Source organism: Callorhinus ursinus, unplaced genomic scaffold, assembly GCF_003265705.2.
Source record: "Callorhinus ursinus isolate GAN/ISIS: 27379988/994484 unplaced genomic scaffold, GSC_fseal_2.0 scaffold21, whole genome shotgun sequence".
Lineage (NCBI taxonomy): Eukaryota > Metazoa > Chordata > Mammalia > Carnivora > Otariidae > Callorhinus > Callorhinus ursinus.
This window is the reverse complement of record NW_027397083.1, coordinates 495,360-510,995: the sequence shown is the minus strand read 5'-3', so window position 1 is coordinate 510,995 and position 15,636 is coordinate 495,360. Positions and strand designations below refer to the sequence as shown.

General features: G+C 53.7%; 1 protein-coding gene across 5 annotated transcripts in view; it reads left to right on the top strand.

Annotated features, from left to right (window-relative positions):
- DTX4 (deltex E3 ubiquitin ligase 4) overlaps nucleotides 1-15,636 on the top strand; it is a 36,688-nt gene that overhangs the window by 4,564 nt on the left and 16,488 nt on the right. For all 5 annotated transcript variants that reach the window (XR_012381800.1, XR_012381799.1, XR_012381798.1 and 2 more), the window contains exons 2-6: nucleotides 4,658-5,381; nucleotides 11,709-11,770; nucleotides 12,116-12,277; nucleotides 14,366-14,427; nucleotides 15,333-15,485. Coding sequence is in view for 2 of the 5 variants with exons in the window: in XM_025879480.2 (XP_025735265.2) it covers nucleotides 4,658-5,381; nucleotides 11,709-11,770; nucleotides 12,116-12,277; nucleotides 14,366-14,427; nucleotides 15,333-15,485 (1,163 nt within the window). In the remaining 3 variants the exon portion in view is untranslated. The remainder of the gene's footprint in view (nucleotides 1-4,657; nucleotides 5,382-11,708; nucleotides 11,771-12,115; nucleotides 12,278-14,365; nucleotides 14,428-15,332; nucleotides 15,486-15,636) is intronic.

Sequence of the window (15,636 nt, the reverse complement as noted above, 5' to 3'; positions counted from 1 at the left end):
AATTTGGAAGAGATTAAGTTGCTCGAAGTTTTATAGCTAATCAAAGGCAGAGCTGAGATGCCAAATCAAGTGTCCCACGCTCTACTCTGTCATCGGTGAACACTTCTGGGGCGCCTACTTGGCACAGGCACTGTTCCAGGCACGTGGGATACCCCAGTAGCCGAACATCCGGGACTTTGGGGCCTCCTGGGACACTCCAGTGGGGCTGAGGGGCGCTTTGGAGAGGCCCGGAATTTCTCTGACACGGTGATGCGCGGTTGTAAAGTGCCCTTGAGACAGGGTCATGCCTGGAAGGTGTTTCTCCCATTTCCCAGAAGCCCAAAACATCTCAGGTGCTTTGGAATGCAGGTGTCTGAGTTGCCAGGAAAAACTGATTTTCTCTTTCTCCCTGCTGAGTTTATGAACATTCTTTATTCCTATCCCATTAGAGGCCTTTTCTTTGGGTCACTGCACCCAAGGACTTAAATGGATTCCTCAGATCATCTAGTTCATGGTCCTGCGTTTAGAGGAGGCCAGGACTAGCCAGCACATTCCAGATTACGGTGGTCTCTGAAAATAACCAGAGAAGTGAAATCCCACAGTGACATTCTTTTGTCCCACAGCTTTGGTTCTGAGGTCTGCCTTCTGTCTCTAACTAAGCTGCTGGGGCTGAACGAGCTCAGCGCCTTTCCCTCCAAAAACCACCTCTTCCTCATGACACTGCTCTGCCTGCAAATCGTGCCACCATTTTACCACTTGCCCATCGTCAAGACCTCAGGATTCTTCGACTCTGTCGTTCGGAGTCTTGTTCGGGTGCCCAGTATGTCGAGGCCCATGGACCATGTGGCCCAGCTGTTAGAGTTAGCGTGCATGATGAAAATCCAGGGCGGCTATTCACATGCAGATTCCTAGGCCCAGGCCCCGGAGAGCCTGATGATTCTTCCTAGCGGCCAGTGGGTACTCTAGAAGGTGTTGCTCATCTGTACCCCCAGGAGATTCGGAAGCAGGTGATCCTGGAACCTCTCTGGGAAAGCATTCAGCTACTCGAGGTCAAGTCCTACCCACTTCTCTGTAGGGTCCCTCCAGTCTGTCACCTCCTTTTCACGTTCACTGCCAGGACCCTCATTACTTCTCACGTGGAACGAATTAACAGAGCAGCTCTGGTCCTGTCACTTCTCTGAGTCACAGACTTCACTGGCTCCTCGTTGCCTACAAGTAAAACCCGTCGCAGCCTGGTGTTCCAGACCGTCTGTGCTTTGGCCCTGACATAACTCTCCAGGTTCCTCTTCCGCTCTGCCTTGTATTTTCCCCTACTCCTGACAAACTGATGTCCTTTCTAGCCTCACGTACCCCCTTAGGGCTCCCTAACACCCCGTCCCCCCAACTATTCACAAAGCCCCTTCTACTGAGATGCCATTTTCGCCTATTGAAATTGTCCTTCTCATTCAAGCCTTATGGTACCTGTCATCCCATTTCCGGAAATGTTCTCCCACCCGTCATTCCTTCATTCACTCAGTCAGTACTTATGGAGCTCCTAGGACATGTCAGGCACCGGGAACACAACCATGAGCAAACCCCCAGATACCCACTTTGCAGGACTGGGAGTCCAGTGGAGAGAGACAGACGTTCACCAGATTAATCACACCAAGAAATGTGTGACTGCACATCAAGACAAATGCTGTAAAGAGAAAAAATAGGAGTGGGAATCCGATCTGGTCAGGGCAGCCTGGAGAGGTTTCCTTGAGGAAATGAGCTGGACTCTGAAGGATGAGCAGCAAAGAGGCATGCCGGAGTGTTTGGGGGAGGCCCCAGCCTTGTGAAAAGGCCCAGAGAGGAGAAACATATGGGGGTGGGGGGGATTCGAAGAGGCCAGTGTCACACCAAAGTCGCAGAGCGACTTAGGCTGTGAGGCGGGCCCGCAGAGACTGGGGGCTGGGAGGGTCAGGTCCTGACCTAAGGGGAGGTCATGGAAGGGGTTTAAGCACAGAGGGGATGTGGGCGAATTTTCTCAGCCCACGTGCATTTTGTTGGCCCCCTTCTTCTGGCATATTCTGCTTCATAAATAGTCATTCGCACACTTGTCTGGTTTTAGATTGTAAGCTATTTGAGCAGGGCCCGAATTCCTCAGAGCAGTGAGTACTCAGCAACATGGGATAAATGATTAAATGCCAAAGTAGCCGAACTTCAGTCGATCACAGCATGTTTATGGAGCCTCCGTGAGTGCCATGCACCGCCCCAGGCACTAGGGCACAGAGCTAGATGGTGGTATCTGGTACCTCCACCTAAGGCCCGTATGAAGAATGCCGAGGCCCCGGTACACACCAGGCAGGCATACACAGATACGCACCCCAGACCTCCTGAGGCGGGGGGCCTGGACTGGGAGAACATCTCAGGAAATGGGTGGCAAATGGCATAGGACCCGAATGAGGACAATTTCAATAGGTAAAAATGGCAAAGGAGGCAGCTCGGGCCGGGGGGCGGGGGGAGACCTGGCGAATAGTAGGTGAGGGAATGCAGGAGGATAAAAGGGCATCTGTCTGCTGGGAGTAGAGGAAGAGACAGGCATGGGGGAGCTAAACCTGGGAGAGCCACAGCTAGCTTCCAGAAGTTCTGCGGCAGCTCTCCAGCATCTCTGAGATTGATCCCACTGTTGTAAAAAATGCCTCTTGAGGACATTGAGGAGCACTGGACTAGTGCATTGCCCCTGCCACCCTGGAGAGAATATAAAATAGGGTCATTTAGGCTCTCTAAACTTAATCTCCTCATTTCTAAAAGGTGTTTCTTAGGATTGCCATGAAGATCATATGGGATGAGTTAGGTGCCTTCTAAATAATAAAGATTGTATAAGGAGTTATATATAATCTCTCTCTCTCTCTCTCACACACACACACACACACACACACACACACAACCACATCCTCTGAACTAAACTTTCCCTATGACTCCTCCATTCTGCTTAGACATATAATAGAAAATAAATTACAATGATAATCAACCAACTTTTATTGAGCCCTTGCCCTGTGGCAGGTGTTATTTTAGCGCTTTATATTCATTCCTTCCTTTAATCCTCAAATCCACCCTTTGAAGTCGCTACCCGGCCCAAGCAGAGGAGGAAACTGAGGCTTAATCACACAGCTGGAAGGGACAGAGCCTCCACTGTTGGACCCAAAGCCTGTGCTCTTTGCTCCCCAGCAAGCTGGCTATTTAGGAAGGAAATGGAGGCAAACCAGGGTACTCCTGCCCATCCCCCCTTCTTCCTCCTCTCTTCCTCCCATCCCGCTTCCCGCCCCGCCCCCCAAGTCCCCCAGCAGAGGTCCTGGTGCTGAATAGGGGATTGTTTTGCTTCTCCCTCCTGCCTCTGAATGTTGATGTTTTGGGTCATTAAGGGGCTCGGAGTTGGGGTGGGGGGTGGGTTATGACCCTGGCAAAGGCCTGAATAGCCATTGTTCCTTTTCTTCCCCCCTTGAATGGAATTCTGTCCCTGGTCTTGGTGTCTCCCTCTGGGTTGGAGGAGGGGGTGGGTCAGAGGCCTGCGAAGGGGAGCCTTTTCCCACCACTTTGATGGATAGAGCTTAAGCTGACAGATGCGAGATTCAAGCACCCTTGGAGCCCTCCCAGGCCCCCTCACCCTGCCTTGACCCTGGCATCTTCAGCCTTGATGTTGATACCCATGAAATGAGCCCTGATTGGGCGGCGTGAGTCTGAATCCAGGTTTGGGGTGGGTAGGGGAGGAAGAGGCAAGAGTTACAGGCCTAGTTTCCCTCCAGTGCTGCAGGCTCATTTCTGCTGTGCTGCTTCCCTGCAACTAGCCCTGGCCCCCCTTCCCTGCCTCCCCTCCCCCAGTGAGACCGAAAATGAAGACAATCCTATCTTTAGGAGGGTTTGGGCTTTTTTAAAGAAAAATGCTAGAGAAATAGAAAATTAGTATGATCATTACTACTGCTTTGATACAAGATTGAAAGCTTGCAAGTGTAAGAGTTCGCTCAACCTGATTTTCTATTTTTGTTTTTACTGCACCCTTAAAGGGACAGGGAGCCGGATCTCTAGCTCCACCGCTGGGCGGCTGCCTTCCTGGAGACAGTCTTCTTCCTCTGCCCTCTAGGCTTCCGAGACCGTTTGTTCTTTCTCTTCATAGCCCTCCAGGCAGGGGCATTTAGAGAGTACGGGAGAAGTGATATGATACTTACGAACACCTACTCTGTGTGGAGGGCTTTAGGTGCCTTAGTGCAAATTTCAGGTGCAGGAGAGATCCAGAACCTGGCATATACAGATACGTATTTGTTGAATGAATAAGTGGGTCACATTTAATTTTCACAAAAGTTCTGCAAAGGACTCATTGTTTCTCAGGGGAGGGAAGGAGGTTGGGGAGTTCTACATAAACTCGGAAGTGAATCAATCTGGCCGCAGACCAAGGTCTACCGACTAAGAAGGGGCAGGTGCTCTTTCCAGTACCCTGCACGGCCCCACACCCTTCACACTGTCACCGAGCTGAGCTGCTCCCATCCCGTGCAACTGCACAGTCCTCAAGGCAGGAAGGAGTCTCATTCAAAGCTGATACCTCAGCAGGCAGCCTAGGGCCCGCCCACAGCAGGACTGATTCCTGTTTGCCTCTGGACCAAGCACAATCCAGTTTCATTCCTTGCTGACCCTGACCCTGTCCCCCGTCCCACTCTGGCAGGGACCCTCCGCCCAGTTCGCCGCAACTACTACGACCCGTCCTCGGCCCCCGGCAAGGGCGTGGTGTGGGAGTGGGAGAACGACAACGGTTCTTGGACGCCCTATGACATGGAAGTGGGCATCACCATCCAGCACGCCTATGAGAAGCAGCACCCCTGGATCGACCTCACTTCCATCGGCTTTAGCTACGTCATTGACTTCAGCACCATGGGCCAGATCAACCGGCAGACCCAGCGCCAACGCCGCGTCCGCCGGCGCCTGGATCTCATCTACCCCATGGTCACCGGCACCTTGCCGAAGGCCCAGTCCTGGCCGGCCAGCCCCGCATCGGCCGCCTCGCCCGCGGCCCCGCCCTGCTCCTGCCCGCAGTGCGTTCTGGTGATGAGCATCAAGGCGGCCGTGGCCGACGGGGGTACCGGGCCCCTGCAGCCCCCAGCGGCCCGCAAGAACATGCCCCCACCTGGAGCCGTCAAGCTGCCCCCTCAACCAGGTCCCGGGGCCAAGCCACTGGACAGCACGGGCACCGTCCGAGGGCCGGTGAAGACTGTCCCATCGCAGGCGATCCGGCGACAGGCCTCCAGCACGCCGGCAGGGGTGATCGCAGGCTCTCCCGCCAGTCCCCCCGGAACCAACGGCAAGACCGGAAGGGTGGCCCTGGCGACCTTAAATCGGACCAACCTGCAGCGACTGGCCATTGCCCAGTCCCGAGTGCTGATCGCCTCTGGGTAGGTACTTCCAAGGCTGCCTCTGAGCATTTACTCATAAAGGGCATAGGACCCCACTGAGCCAGGCCAGAGGTGAAAGAGGGGCTGCCAAGACTTAAACTCCCTGTCATCTTGTCCTGACCCTCTGGTTGCGGGTGGAAGGCTGCGTGGTGTGGTGGCTAAGGGTGGGCTTGGCCTCTGGGGTCCGTCAAAGCTTTGTCATAGCTATGTGGTTTGGGACAGAGCCCTAACATCCCAGGGTCCTGACTTCCTCCTGTGAAAATGCCGGTGATAATCCCCATGTTAGGCTAGCTGCTGAGGGTTCAAGGTTACACACACCATGCCCTAACAGGCAATACTAAATGAGCTCCCACCAGGATCTACTTTGGGGGCTTTATCACCTACATCATCTTTATCATCTACAGCAACTCTTTTGAAGTAGGCATTTTGATCCCATTTTACCCGGGAAGGAATCAGAGATTCTCTTGCTCAAAGGCACGGAGCAATCATTGGCTGAGACCAAGACTCAAACTTCAGGAAGTCTGACGTCAGAGCCAGACAATTCTGACTCAGCCGTGCTGCTTCTCTGTCAAGCACACACCACAGTGCCCAGCACACAGTAGGTGCCAAATGAGGTCAGCCCCTTTCCTTGGTCTCTCTGGAAAATGGAGGGGTAAGTCCAGATTGGAATTAACAGCGCATATTTAGCGAGTACTTACTATGTGTGCCAGGCACCTTCTGTGCATTGTCTCAGTACTTCCTGTGACCGCCTGGTGGTGTTGTGGGTTCTATGATCACTGTTTTTCATGATCTTCTTGCTCTTCCCAATCTTCAAATGGGAGAGACCCAGGTCCATGTGGTGCCCACAGCCTTTGCCTTGCCAGCTCCTGATTTCTGGTGAGATGGGCCTCTCACACTGGCCCACTTTTCCTTTCTCCAGAAGGACCTGGCCCCACCTGTGACCCCTGAACCCCAGGCGGTCAGGGCGGTTTGCAGTGAGGTTGAACCCCTGAGTGTGAAATTCAGGCTGCCCAGAGGAGGCTGTCTGTACACAGAGGCTCAGCAGTGGGAGAAAAGAGGAGGAGGGTGTACTGCAGAAGGAGAGGCCCAGCCTTCACTCCAGCCTCCGCCACTAAACGAAGCCACAGAGCCTCTGCAAGGTCCAGCTTCCTTGTGCGTGCAGTGGGGATCGTCGGGCTCGCCTTGCCCGCCCCATGGAGTCACTGTGGAGACCTCCACAAAGGGAGTTCATCCCTTGAGAGTTTACCAGATGCACTTGCCAGTGCTACCTCATTCCCTGGTCCTGTGTCAGGCATGGGCACCAAGCTCAGAATTAACTTTCCAAGGAGGGCCACACAGCTCAGGTGTCATAGAGTGGGGGGGTTGGAGCCCAGGGCTTATTTCCCTCGTCCTCTGCCCTTTTGGCTAAAGCTCAGCTCCTCGCTGTATGTGAAGGCAGTTTATAAATGGTCAAGTGCTGGTCGGATGCATGGGATTTTCCTATGACTACTTCTGAGCTGGCAGAAAATTTGGGAGAGGGGAATGGGCATCTGAACCATACCACTGCTTCCTTTCTTCCCCAGGTCAGCCAGCAGCCTCCTGAGGGCCTCTTACAGAGTTCTGGGGTAATCATTTGTGTGGCAGAGGGAGGCTCGTATAGTGGACAAAAAACACAGCCTCCAGAGCCTGACCACCCAGGCGGGAACCCACGTTCCTTGGTGTGTAACTTGGGGCAGATTATGCACCCTCAGTCTTCAGTTTGTTCATCTATGAAATGGGAGAGTAACAGTACCTTCTTTCTCAGGGCTGTCACGAGAACTAAATGAAATATTCAGTGTCTAGATTTAGCACAATGCGTGGCGCATAGGAAGAGTTTGGTCAGTATTAGCTGCTGTTATTCACCTGTGTCTATTGAAAGTCGTTGCATTGAAGTCAGAGCCGAGCAGAGTCTGATGCCCCACCTCTTTGCTGGCGCCCTTGGCAAATGCCAAGTGACCTCACACCATAACTGAGGGAAAGGACTCCCAGATCACTTTAAATCTCACCCAGGGAGCCAGCCGGCAGCTCTTCATCTCTCCGCTTTATTCCCCCTGCCTGCCAGTGGAATTGGAGCGAGAGAATGGGGCCGAGGTCCGGGCAGCGCCCCCTTCAAAAGGGCTATAGAAACAAGCTTTTTTCTCTGCTCTGTTTTCCTGACAGGGGAGGCCCCGCCCTACCCCTCTATCTTCCAGCTCTTTCCTTTTTCTACCTCTTACCACCACCCTCACCCCCACCACCATCTTCTCCTCCAGTCTTTCTTGGCCATTTAATTAGCGTGCTTGTCCCCTTTGTGCAGCACTGCCGTCGACCTTCTGTCGTGGACTGGCCCCTTCCCTTCCTCTCCCTGTCCGCGAGCTCTTCAAGCAACTTTCCCACGGAAAAAAGGAAGACCAGGGAGGGCGGGAGAGGTGGGCTGAGGAGAAGGGTTTGCAGGGAACAAAAGACCCTGTGAATTATTCAGAGACACAAGCAGGGGGTTTCTAAAGAGACGAGAGGGGGGCTGCGGAGTGGGGGGCAGGAGCGGCCCCTCTGGCCCTCGCCTCCAGAACTGAGGCTTCTCTATCTCTGGCGAGACTTCAGTTGCTGGAGAGACAAGACCGTTGTCCGGCCTGAGGGTTCCTGGGTCGTCTCACAACTCCTCAGAAAACCCCCACTCCTTCTCACCATGGTATCTGCAGAGCTTTTTTCCTGCCATCGGCCCCCTCCTTCTGCCACCTTGCCAGCTCTTCTCTTTTCTTAGTTTTGTGCTTGAGGGACAGAAATGGAAACTGAGAACAGCCCGGTGGCATGGGGGAGGGTGTCTTCTGATGGTTAGGCCAGACAGCTTCGGCTGAGCCGAGTTGCCGGGAGGATGTGAGCCGCATGCCAGCCATTGCGTTGCTGATTTCTGGAAGGAGGGCTCAGGCATGGACAGCTGGGGCGCCAGCAGGGTGCCACCAGTGGGCTCGACATGGGCCACCTCCCTGGTTTCCATTTTAACCAGTCACAACCGTGCGGGAGGAGCTGATCAGGTAAGGCCAACTCAACAATCCTAAGCATTGCCCGCCTCTCAACCTTACACTGTACACTCGATGTCCTCAAGAATCTGAGAAAATTGGACTATTGCAGCAGAGAAAAGGCTTTATCGAGCTCAACTTCCTCATATAGTTGGGAAACAAAAATGTAAACAACCACCCAATTTGCATAGGGCTTGCCTGTTTACAGAGTATTTGACCTAAATCCTCTCAGGGACCCCGGGGACAGAGATGGAGCGTGTCAGCAAAGTGCAGGGAGGCTGTGTGGCTCTCCCAAAGGCACAAAGCCAGGGCCAAGCTGGACAAGAAGGCAGGTTTCCTGACCCCTGTGCAGGGCCCCCTCCACAGTGCCCTTCTGCAGTCCATAAGCAAATATCCCCTCTGCCAGTTCGCTGCCACCATCCAGAGCCTACTGACGCGTTGTCCCTTTCCTGGAAAGACAGGGACACCGCCTCTCCCACAGTATTTCCCGGAGTCCAGGGTCCTCATGAAGACCCTCCCTCTCTTCAGGCCTGGCCCCTTCCCCGGGTTCTTGGGCTGCCCAGGGTGTGCTCTGGGGATTGGACTCTTTCCTGGTTAACCAGATTGGGTGTGGAAACCTGCCAGTCCAGTTTGTGGGAACAAAGGTGGCTTTTGTCACCCAGATCACAGCTACTTATCAGCTGGAGGGAGGGCGCCTTGGAGCTGGTAGGGGGAAGGCAGGTGCGGGGCTGGACTGCGAGTGCTGCCCCCTGGTGGGGAGCCGGGGAATAGACCCTTCACTCGGGTCCCCAGACCAGCTGTGCCGAGGCCAGTCAGCCTGGGAGGGAGACCGAGGGCTCAGGCAGCTGCCTTGCTCTTAAGCACTAAGGTAGGGAATCTTCAGGAAGTCCCCCTGGCATCTGCTAACTCCAGACCCTCACAGGTTCACAGGTAAGGAGATCGAGGCTCGGAAAAAATTGAGGGAGGTCGTGAGGAGTTACTGGCAGGGTTGGGACTCGAACCTGGTTTTCCTGACCCTCATCCACCCTACCATGCCTGGCCCTGTGGGGCAGGCCACGGAGTCCAGAAGCAAGGCTGGGCCTCTTTCCTTGGCCGACTTTCCTTTGTGTTGAATGCAGCCTTCCCCTCCCCGCCCCCCCATGCGGGTTTGATTTATCCTGGGGGGAAAGTAGCCTGTGGTGGCCTGTTGAGACACAAACACTCCCACATTTGTTCTTTCACATCCTTACAGCCCCAGCGCACATGTCAACGTCCCGAGAAGGGACAGCCCCCCCCCCCACCGCCCCCGCCGAAGATTCAGCCAGGGAAGCACCCATCCCTGTGGGCTTGTGGGGGACAGACAGACCCCCTGCTCAGCCCCATGCCAACTCCTCTGTCTTAGTCGTGGGTTTATTCCGCACGCTCTCTGCACTCCCGTGTTCTCTGTCTGCAACGTGGGGTGATAGAAGGTTCGCACAGACACGAGAATGCAGCCCGGTGAGCGGCTACAACAGTGGGCTCTGTGGCCAGACTTCCTGGGTGGGAATCCTTAGCTGTGTGGCCTCCATCGAGTTTGCTTAACCCCTCTGTGCCACAACCTCCTTGCCTACTAAAACGAGGTTGATGATAATAGCCCCTCTTGCGTAGGTTGTTGGAAGTCTGAGATGGATTTATACACCCTGAGCGGTTATGACTGTGCGTGGGAGCAGATGGGCCCTGTGCCTCTTCGCCATGACCACACATAGATGAAGGGCCACGGGCTGTCTTGTCCACGGCTGTGTCCCCAGGCTCTAACAGAACGTCCCAAACGAAGTAGGGCTCAATAGGAATGGGCAAATAAACAAATAATAAACAATATAAAGACACAACAGAACATGCCCTTCCCCCTCCTGTTTTCCCTGCACAGCCCTGCCCCCACAGCAGAACTGTTGGCTCCTGGAGTCATCTGTGACCCAGTCCATGTGTTTCCAAGCCCACTTCCCCTCCGAGCCCAGCTGTAGAAGCCTGGGTGGCAGTGGTGGGGGGGGGGGAGATGGCGCAAGACCCAGCCCCACATGTCCCCTATTTTTCTCTTCGGCATCGTGGGAGGGCTTGCCTTTCCCAGGCAGCTGTGAGGACTCCTCTCGAGCCTGGCTCGGGTTTCTGGGGAGAACAGAAAGAGGAGGAGGCTTTGCCTGATATTTAGATTTCTGAGGGAAAAGGAGGGGTGACAGCTATGGGGACAGTGGTTTCCCAATGCTAGGCTGGGACTGGCTGGATCTGCGTCCTTTCAGCAGAAGGTGGTGGAAATGCAGGTTCTTGGGCCCCCCGATGGGAATTCTGATTCAGGCCTGGGGCTCTGTCTTTTTAAAAGCTTCTTCGGTGACTCTTATGTACACCCAGGTTTGAACTTGCTTCTTTATTTATCGTTCTGTCAACCAATACTCACTGAATGCCTGCTAGCGTCAGGTTCTGAATGAAACAAAGATATCTGCCTTTATAGAGCCTCTGATTCTGGAAGGGGAGGTAATAAAGCAACAACTTATTTTAAAAAAATCCTAAGTTCCATGAAAAAAAAAATAGAGCGAGGTAAGAGGGATTGAGATGGGATGAGAGGGATGAGTCATAGTATTAAATGAGATGGTCTTAGGAACCTCACGAGAAGCTCAGCCATGACCGGAGGGTCCATAGGCGGAGGCTGAGCAGCTATCTGATGGTAGAGCCTTTCGGGCAGAGGGAAGGGCACATGCAAAGGCTCCGAGGAAGGGGCATGGCTGGCATTTGGGAAGAACAGCTGGAGCAGACTGAGATGGTGAGCAATATGTGGAGAGACCAGGGAGGTGAGGGTTTGAGAGTGGAGGGTGTTGGCAGGTCACACAGGGCTGTGTAGGCATTGCTGGGACCTTGAGTGAACTGAGGAGCCATTCTGAGTTTTGGGGTTCTGAGTGGAAGGGTGACCTGGTCTTAGATTTTAAAGGTAACACTTCTAGGGATGCCAGGGTGGCTCAGTCGGATGAGCGCCCGATTCTTGATTTCGGCTCAGGTCATGATCTCAGGGTCCTGGGATCGAGCCCCACATCGGGCACCACACTCAGCGAGGAGTCTGCTTGAGATTCTCTGTCTCCCTCGCCCTCTGCCCCTCCCCCCCAAAATAAATCACTAAAATCTTTAAAAATAAATAAATAAAGGGAACCCTTCTGGTTGGGGTGCTAAGAACTGACTCTGACTTTAATCGGGCTACGTAGTTTCTGTATAAAAGGGGAACCCCTCATTGTGTGAATTTTGGGGTTTCCAACACTGACCCATTTTATCCCGCTTGTGAAAACCATAACGTACTTGCTCTTGCCTTCCACAGCGTCCCCACTGTGCCAGTGAAGAACCTAAATGGGTCCAGTCCTGTGAATCCTGCCTTGGCAGGTAAGAGAGACCCTGGTCTACCCTTGCTCGGGGCAGAAAAAGGGAGAAGTAAAGCTGGTAGTGAGCATTTTATAAGAGAGAAAGAATTAAAGTGAATGAGGATTTTAGGAGTAGGGCTGGAAGGGCAGGAAGAGTGTGGGGAGAACTGATTGTTAAAAGCAAAACATGCTGTTGAAGGGGAGTGAATGCATATATTTCTGGGGAAAGCTGCAAGGAAGGGGAGGTGGAGAATAAGCGAGTTCCGAGAACTCTGCTGAGAAGCGGGAGGGTAGGTTTATGGGGAGGGGAGTTTATGGGATGTTGGGAGCTAACTCTGCAGTCCTTCCTCATGCCCTGCCCTTCCAGGAATCACTGGGATTCTCATGAGCGCCGCGGGGCTGCCTGTGTGTCTCACCAGGCCCCCAAAGCTGGTCCTCCACCCACCCCCAGTCAGCAAGAGTGAAATCAAATCCATCCCAGGGGTTTCCAACACGAGCCGCAAGACTACCAGAAAACAAGCCAAGAAAGGTATTGGCCTCCTTATCCTAAGGGGTATGGGAGTCAAAGGTTTGGGTCCCAGCCTTGGCTCGGCCACCATCACTAAAGGTCATACCCGTGGCTTTTCACCCTGTGTGCCTTCGTTTCCGCCTCTGCTAAGTGGGCCCAGCAAGTACCTGTTCCGATGATGGTACCAAAGTGGATTGTGTATGAATCAGATGGAGACGCTTTTAAGAAGGATAAAAACGCAGCACAGAAATAGAGAAACATAAAACCACAGAGTGTGACGCAGAATAAAATACAATACAGAGGGAGATCGCCACGACACTGAAACCCAAACAGGCTGGGTTCCAACCCCAGCTTTGCCACTTGCAAGTCACGTGACCGCAGAGGGTCTGTTTTCAGACCTTTCCGATGGGGTGAAAATGCTCACAGCCAGTATCGGGCAGGTGTGCCCCAGAATGCATCCATGGCAGCCAGGGAGTAACCACTGTCCTGTGTCCCTCGAGAGCCCCTAGACTCTGGCCATGCGAACCTTCCTTCAGGGCCTCCTTCCTGCCTGTGCGCAATCCGGCCACTAAGGGGTCAGTACCTGTACCTACAGACTCGCACCAAAGGACCCCACCTCAGCTCCGCAGCTGCTCTTTCTGGCCGCTGGTACTGGTTGTTAAACGGTTTGACCTTCACCCCAAGCCCCCACCTTGCAACCATGTTTTTAAGTTCCAGTGGGATCGCACCTATATTGTAACTTGGCCCAGGGCCTGGCAAGTAACAGGCTCTCAATTAATTCTTAGAAGCAGGACAGTGGGAAGGAAGGGCCTGCCTCCCGGCTCTTGGTGGTTGCATGATCCGCCTCCTCAAACCCTTGCCCTACTTTCCTGCTCCATCAGAAGTTCTCTGCTTAAATGAACTCGATTGCCTTGTTCATCATCTGATAGGAAATGACGGGATTTCACACTTTCTTCGCACTCTTCCTGTGATTATTAATAGCGCGTGTTGGACCCTTAGCTGGAAAAGCGCTAAAGGACTGTGCGTCCATCCGCTCTCTGAATTGTCAAAGCAACCCTCTGAGCAAGAGCCGTTGTTCTTCCCCGTTTCATAGGTGAGAAAACGGAAGCTCAGAGCGGCTAAGAGACGTAGGTGCCCAGGGAGGCAGTGACCCTTTTTTAGGCCGAGTCATCCTGCCTCCTGCCTTCAGACTGGGGCTGCCGCCTCCGGGGCCCGTCCCCAAAGAAACTCCAGAATCACGGCAGCCTGGCGGGCTGCTTCCCCACTGCGGGGCTGTCTCTGCTGAGCCGGGAGGCAGGCCCTTCCTTCCCACTGTCCTGCTTCTAAGAATTAATTGAGAGCCTGTTACTTGCCAGGCCCTGGGCCAAGTTACAATATAGGTGCGATCCCACTGGAACTTAAAAACATGGTTGCAAGGTGGGGGCTTGGGGTGAAGGTCAAACCGTTTAACAACCAGTACCAGCGGCCAGAAAGAGCAGCTGTGGAGCTGAGGTGGGGTCCTTTGGTGCGAGTCTGTAGGTACAGGTACTGACCCCTTAAGTGGCCGGATTGCGCACAGGCAGGAAGGAGGCCCTGAAGGAAGGTTCAGCCGACGAACAGCATCCCGAAGCTGTGGGCACCCCTTCCTACTTTCCCAGGGAAATAACATCACCCCGACACCACATTATAGATCGAGACAGTACTTAGCACGTCGTAACAGGAAAGTGATAAGCCTACCTCGTGGGGTTTTTTTTTTTTTTTTAATGTGTAACAGTTTACACAGTGCCTCCAGCTGTCGCCTCACCACATGCTTTGGGCTTTGCCCAGGCTCTGATTATATGGAAGAGAAGCCCACTCAGCCTATCTCAGGCAAAAAGCGGGTTTGTTGAAAATAGGCACGGGGTGGGGGGGGGGTTGTCAGGGAGAAGACCACAGGGGGTAAAGACGGGCACGAACACCTCCCACCTCCTCTTCCATCTGCTGATTCCCTTTCAGAGTCTAAAATCCGATTGCAGAATGAATTCCTCCCCTTTCCTGCTTGGAGCCTGGCTGATAACTCCCCTGTCTGGCATGCCCCGCTTGACAAGGCTGTTTGATCCCTTATCCACCAACCGTCTTGTTCCCCAACAGGTAAAACCCCCGAAGAAGTGCTGAAGAAGTATCTGCAGAAAGTCCGGCACCCGCCAGATGAGGTGAGCGCAGGGGGAGCAGGGCAGGGCTCACACCCCCCAGCATTTCCCCTTGCCGGATTTCTCCGCAGGATGCAGTGGGAGCAACTTTCCGTGCCCTGACTGGTACAGAGCTGGTCAGAGCTGACACAGGGCTCCGAGGTCGGTGGTCCGGAGCTGCAGACACCCCCTGACCCCCGACCCACCCCGTTCAGCGAAGGGCTGATTGATTCCAAGCTATCTTTCCATTAACAGTCTGAATTTAAGACCAACAGTAGGATAAGCTACATTATCATATCATGAACTGACTTTTCAATGGGTCTGATGTAGATCGGTGGTTCTCAGCCAGAGGGGATTTTGCATGTCTGGAGGGGAGAGGGAATGCTTGTGGGCACAGGCCAAGGATGCCAAACACCCACCCGTGCCCAGGATAGCCCCCTCAGCGAAGAAGTCTCCAACCCCAAATGCAAGTAGCACCAAGGTTGAGAAATCCCTTTATAGACTTATTTAAACAACAGCCCCTCTGGTACACTTGAGGTACAATTCCTTGGCAGATGTTCAGCTTAAAGGGTCTATTGGCAAGAGTCTATTTCCTCCCCAAGTCACTGGAGAACACCAAGAAAGGACAGTGCATCATCCTATAGTCCTGAAGGAGATTACAGCTTTAGGGGTGAGCCCCAGGTAAGCACGGACCACCACCAGCAATTATTTTAAGAACTCTTCCATTGTGTAAAGTGAGGTAAAGCTATATTTAGAATCCCAAAGGCACATCTGTCTCTACCTTGGTTTGTGGGTTTTCTAGAAGAGTAGCAGGGACAGTTCGCCTGACCTCTGACCATGCAAGAATCACAGGGGAGATGCTCTGGCCTCCCGGGCCGGGTGAGAGCTGAGAGCCTCTCTGCTCTGTTCCCCCTCCCCGCCGCCCCCAGGACTGCACCATCTGCATGGAGCGCCTCACAGCCCCCTCGGGCTACAAGGGCCTGCAGCCAACAGTCAAGCCTGACCTGGTGGGCAAGCTGTCCAGATGTGGCCACATCTACCACATTTACTGCCTGGTCGCTATGTACAACAACGGCAACAAGGTTAGTGCCGGCCCGTGGGGCGCTCACCTCCCACGCTGGGCCCTGTTGGGGTTGCACCCCGGTGATCAGGATCAAGCCTCCACAAAATGATAACCCGTCTTAGCCAACTGCTCCCAGTCTCTACACTGGGTGTGATGGTCCGAGAGGTATA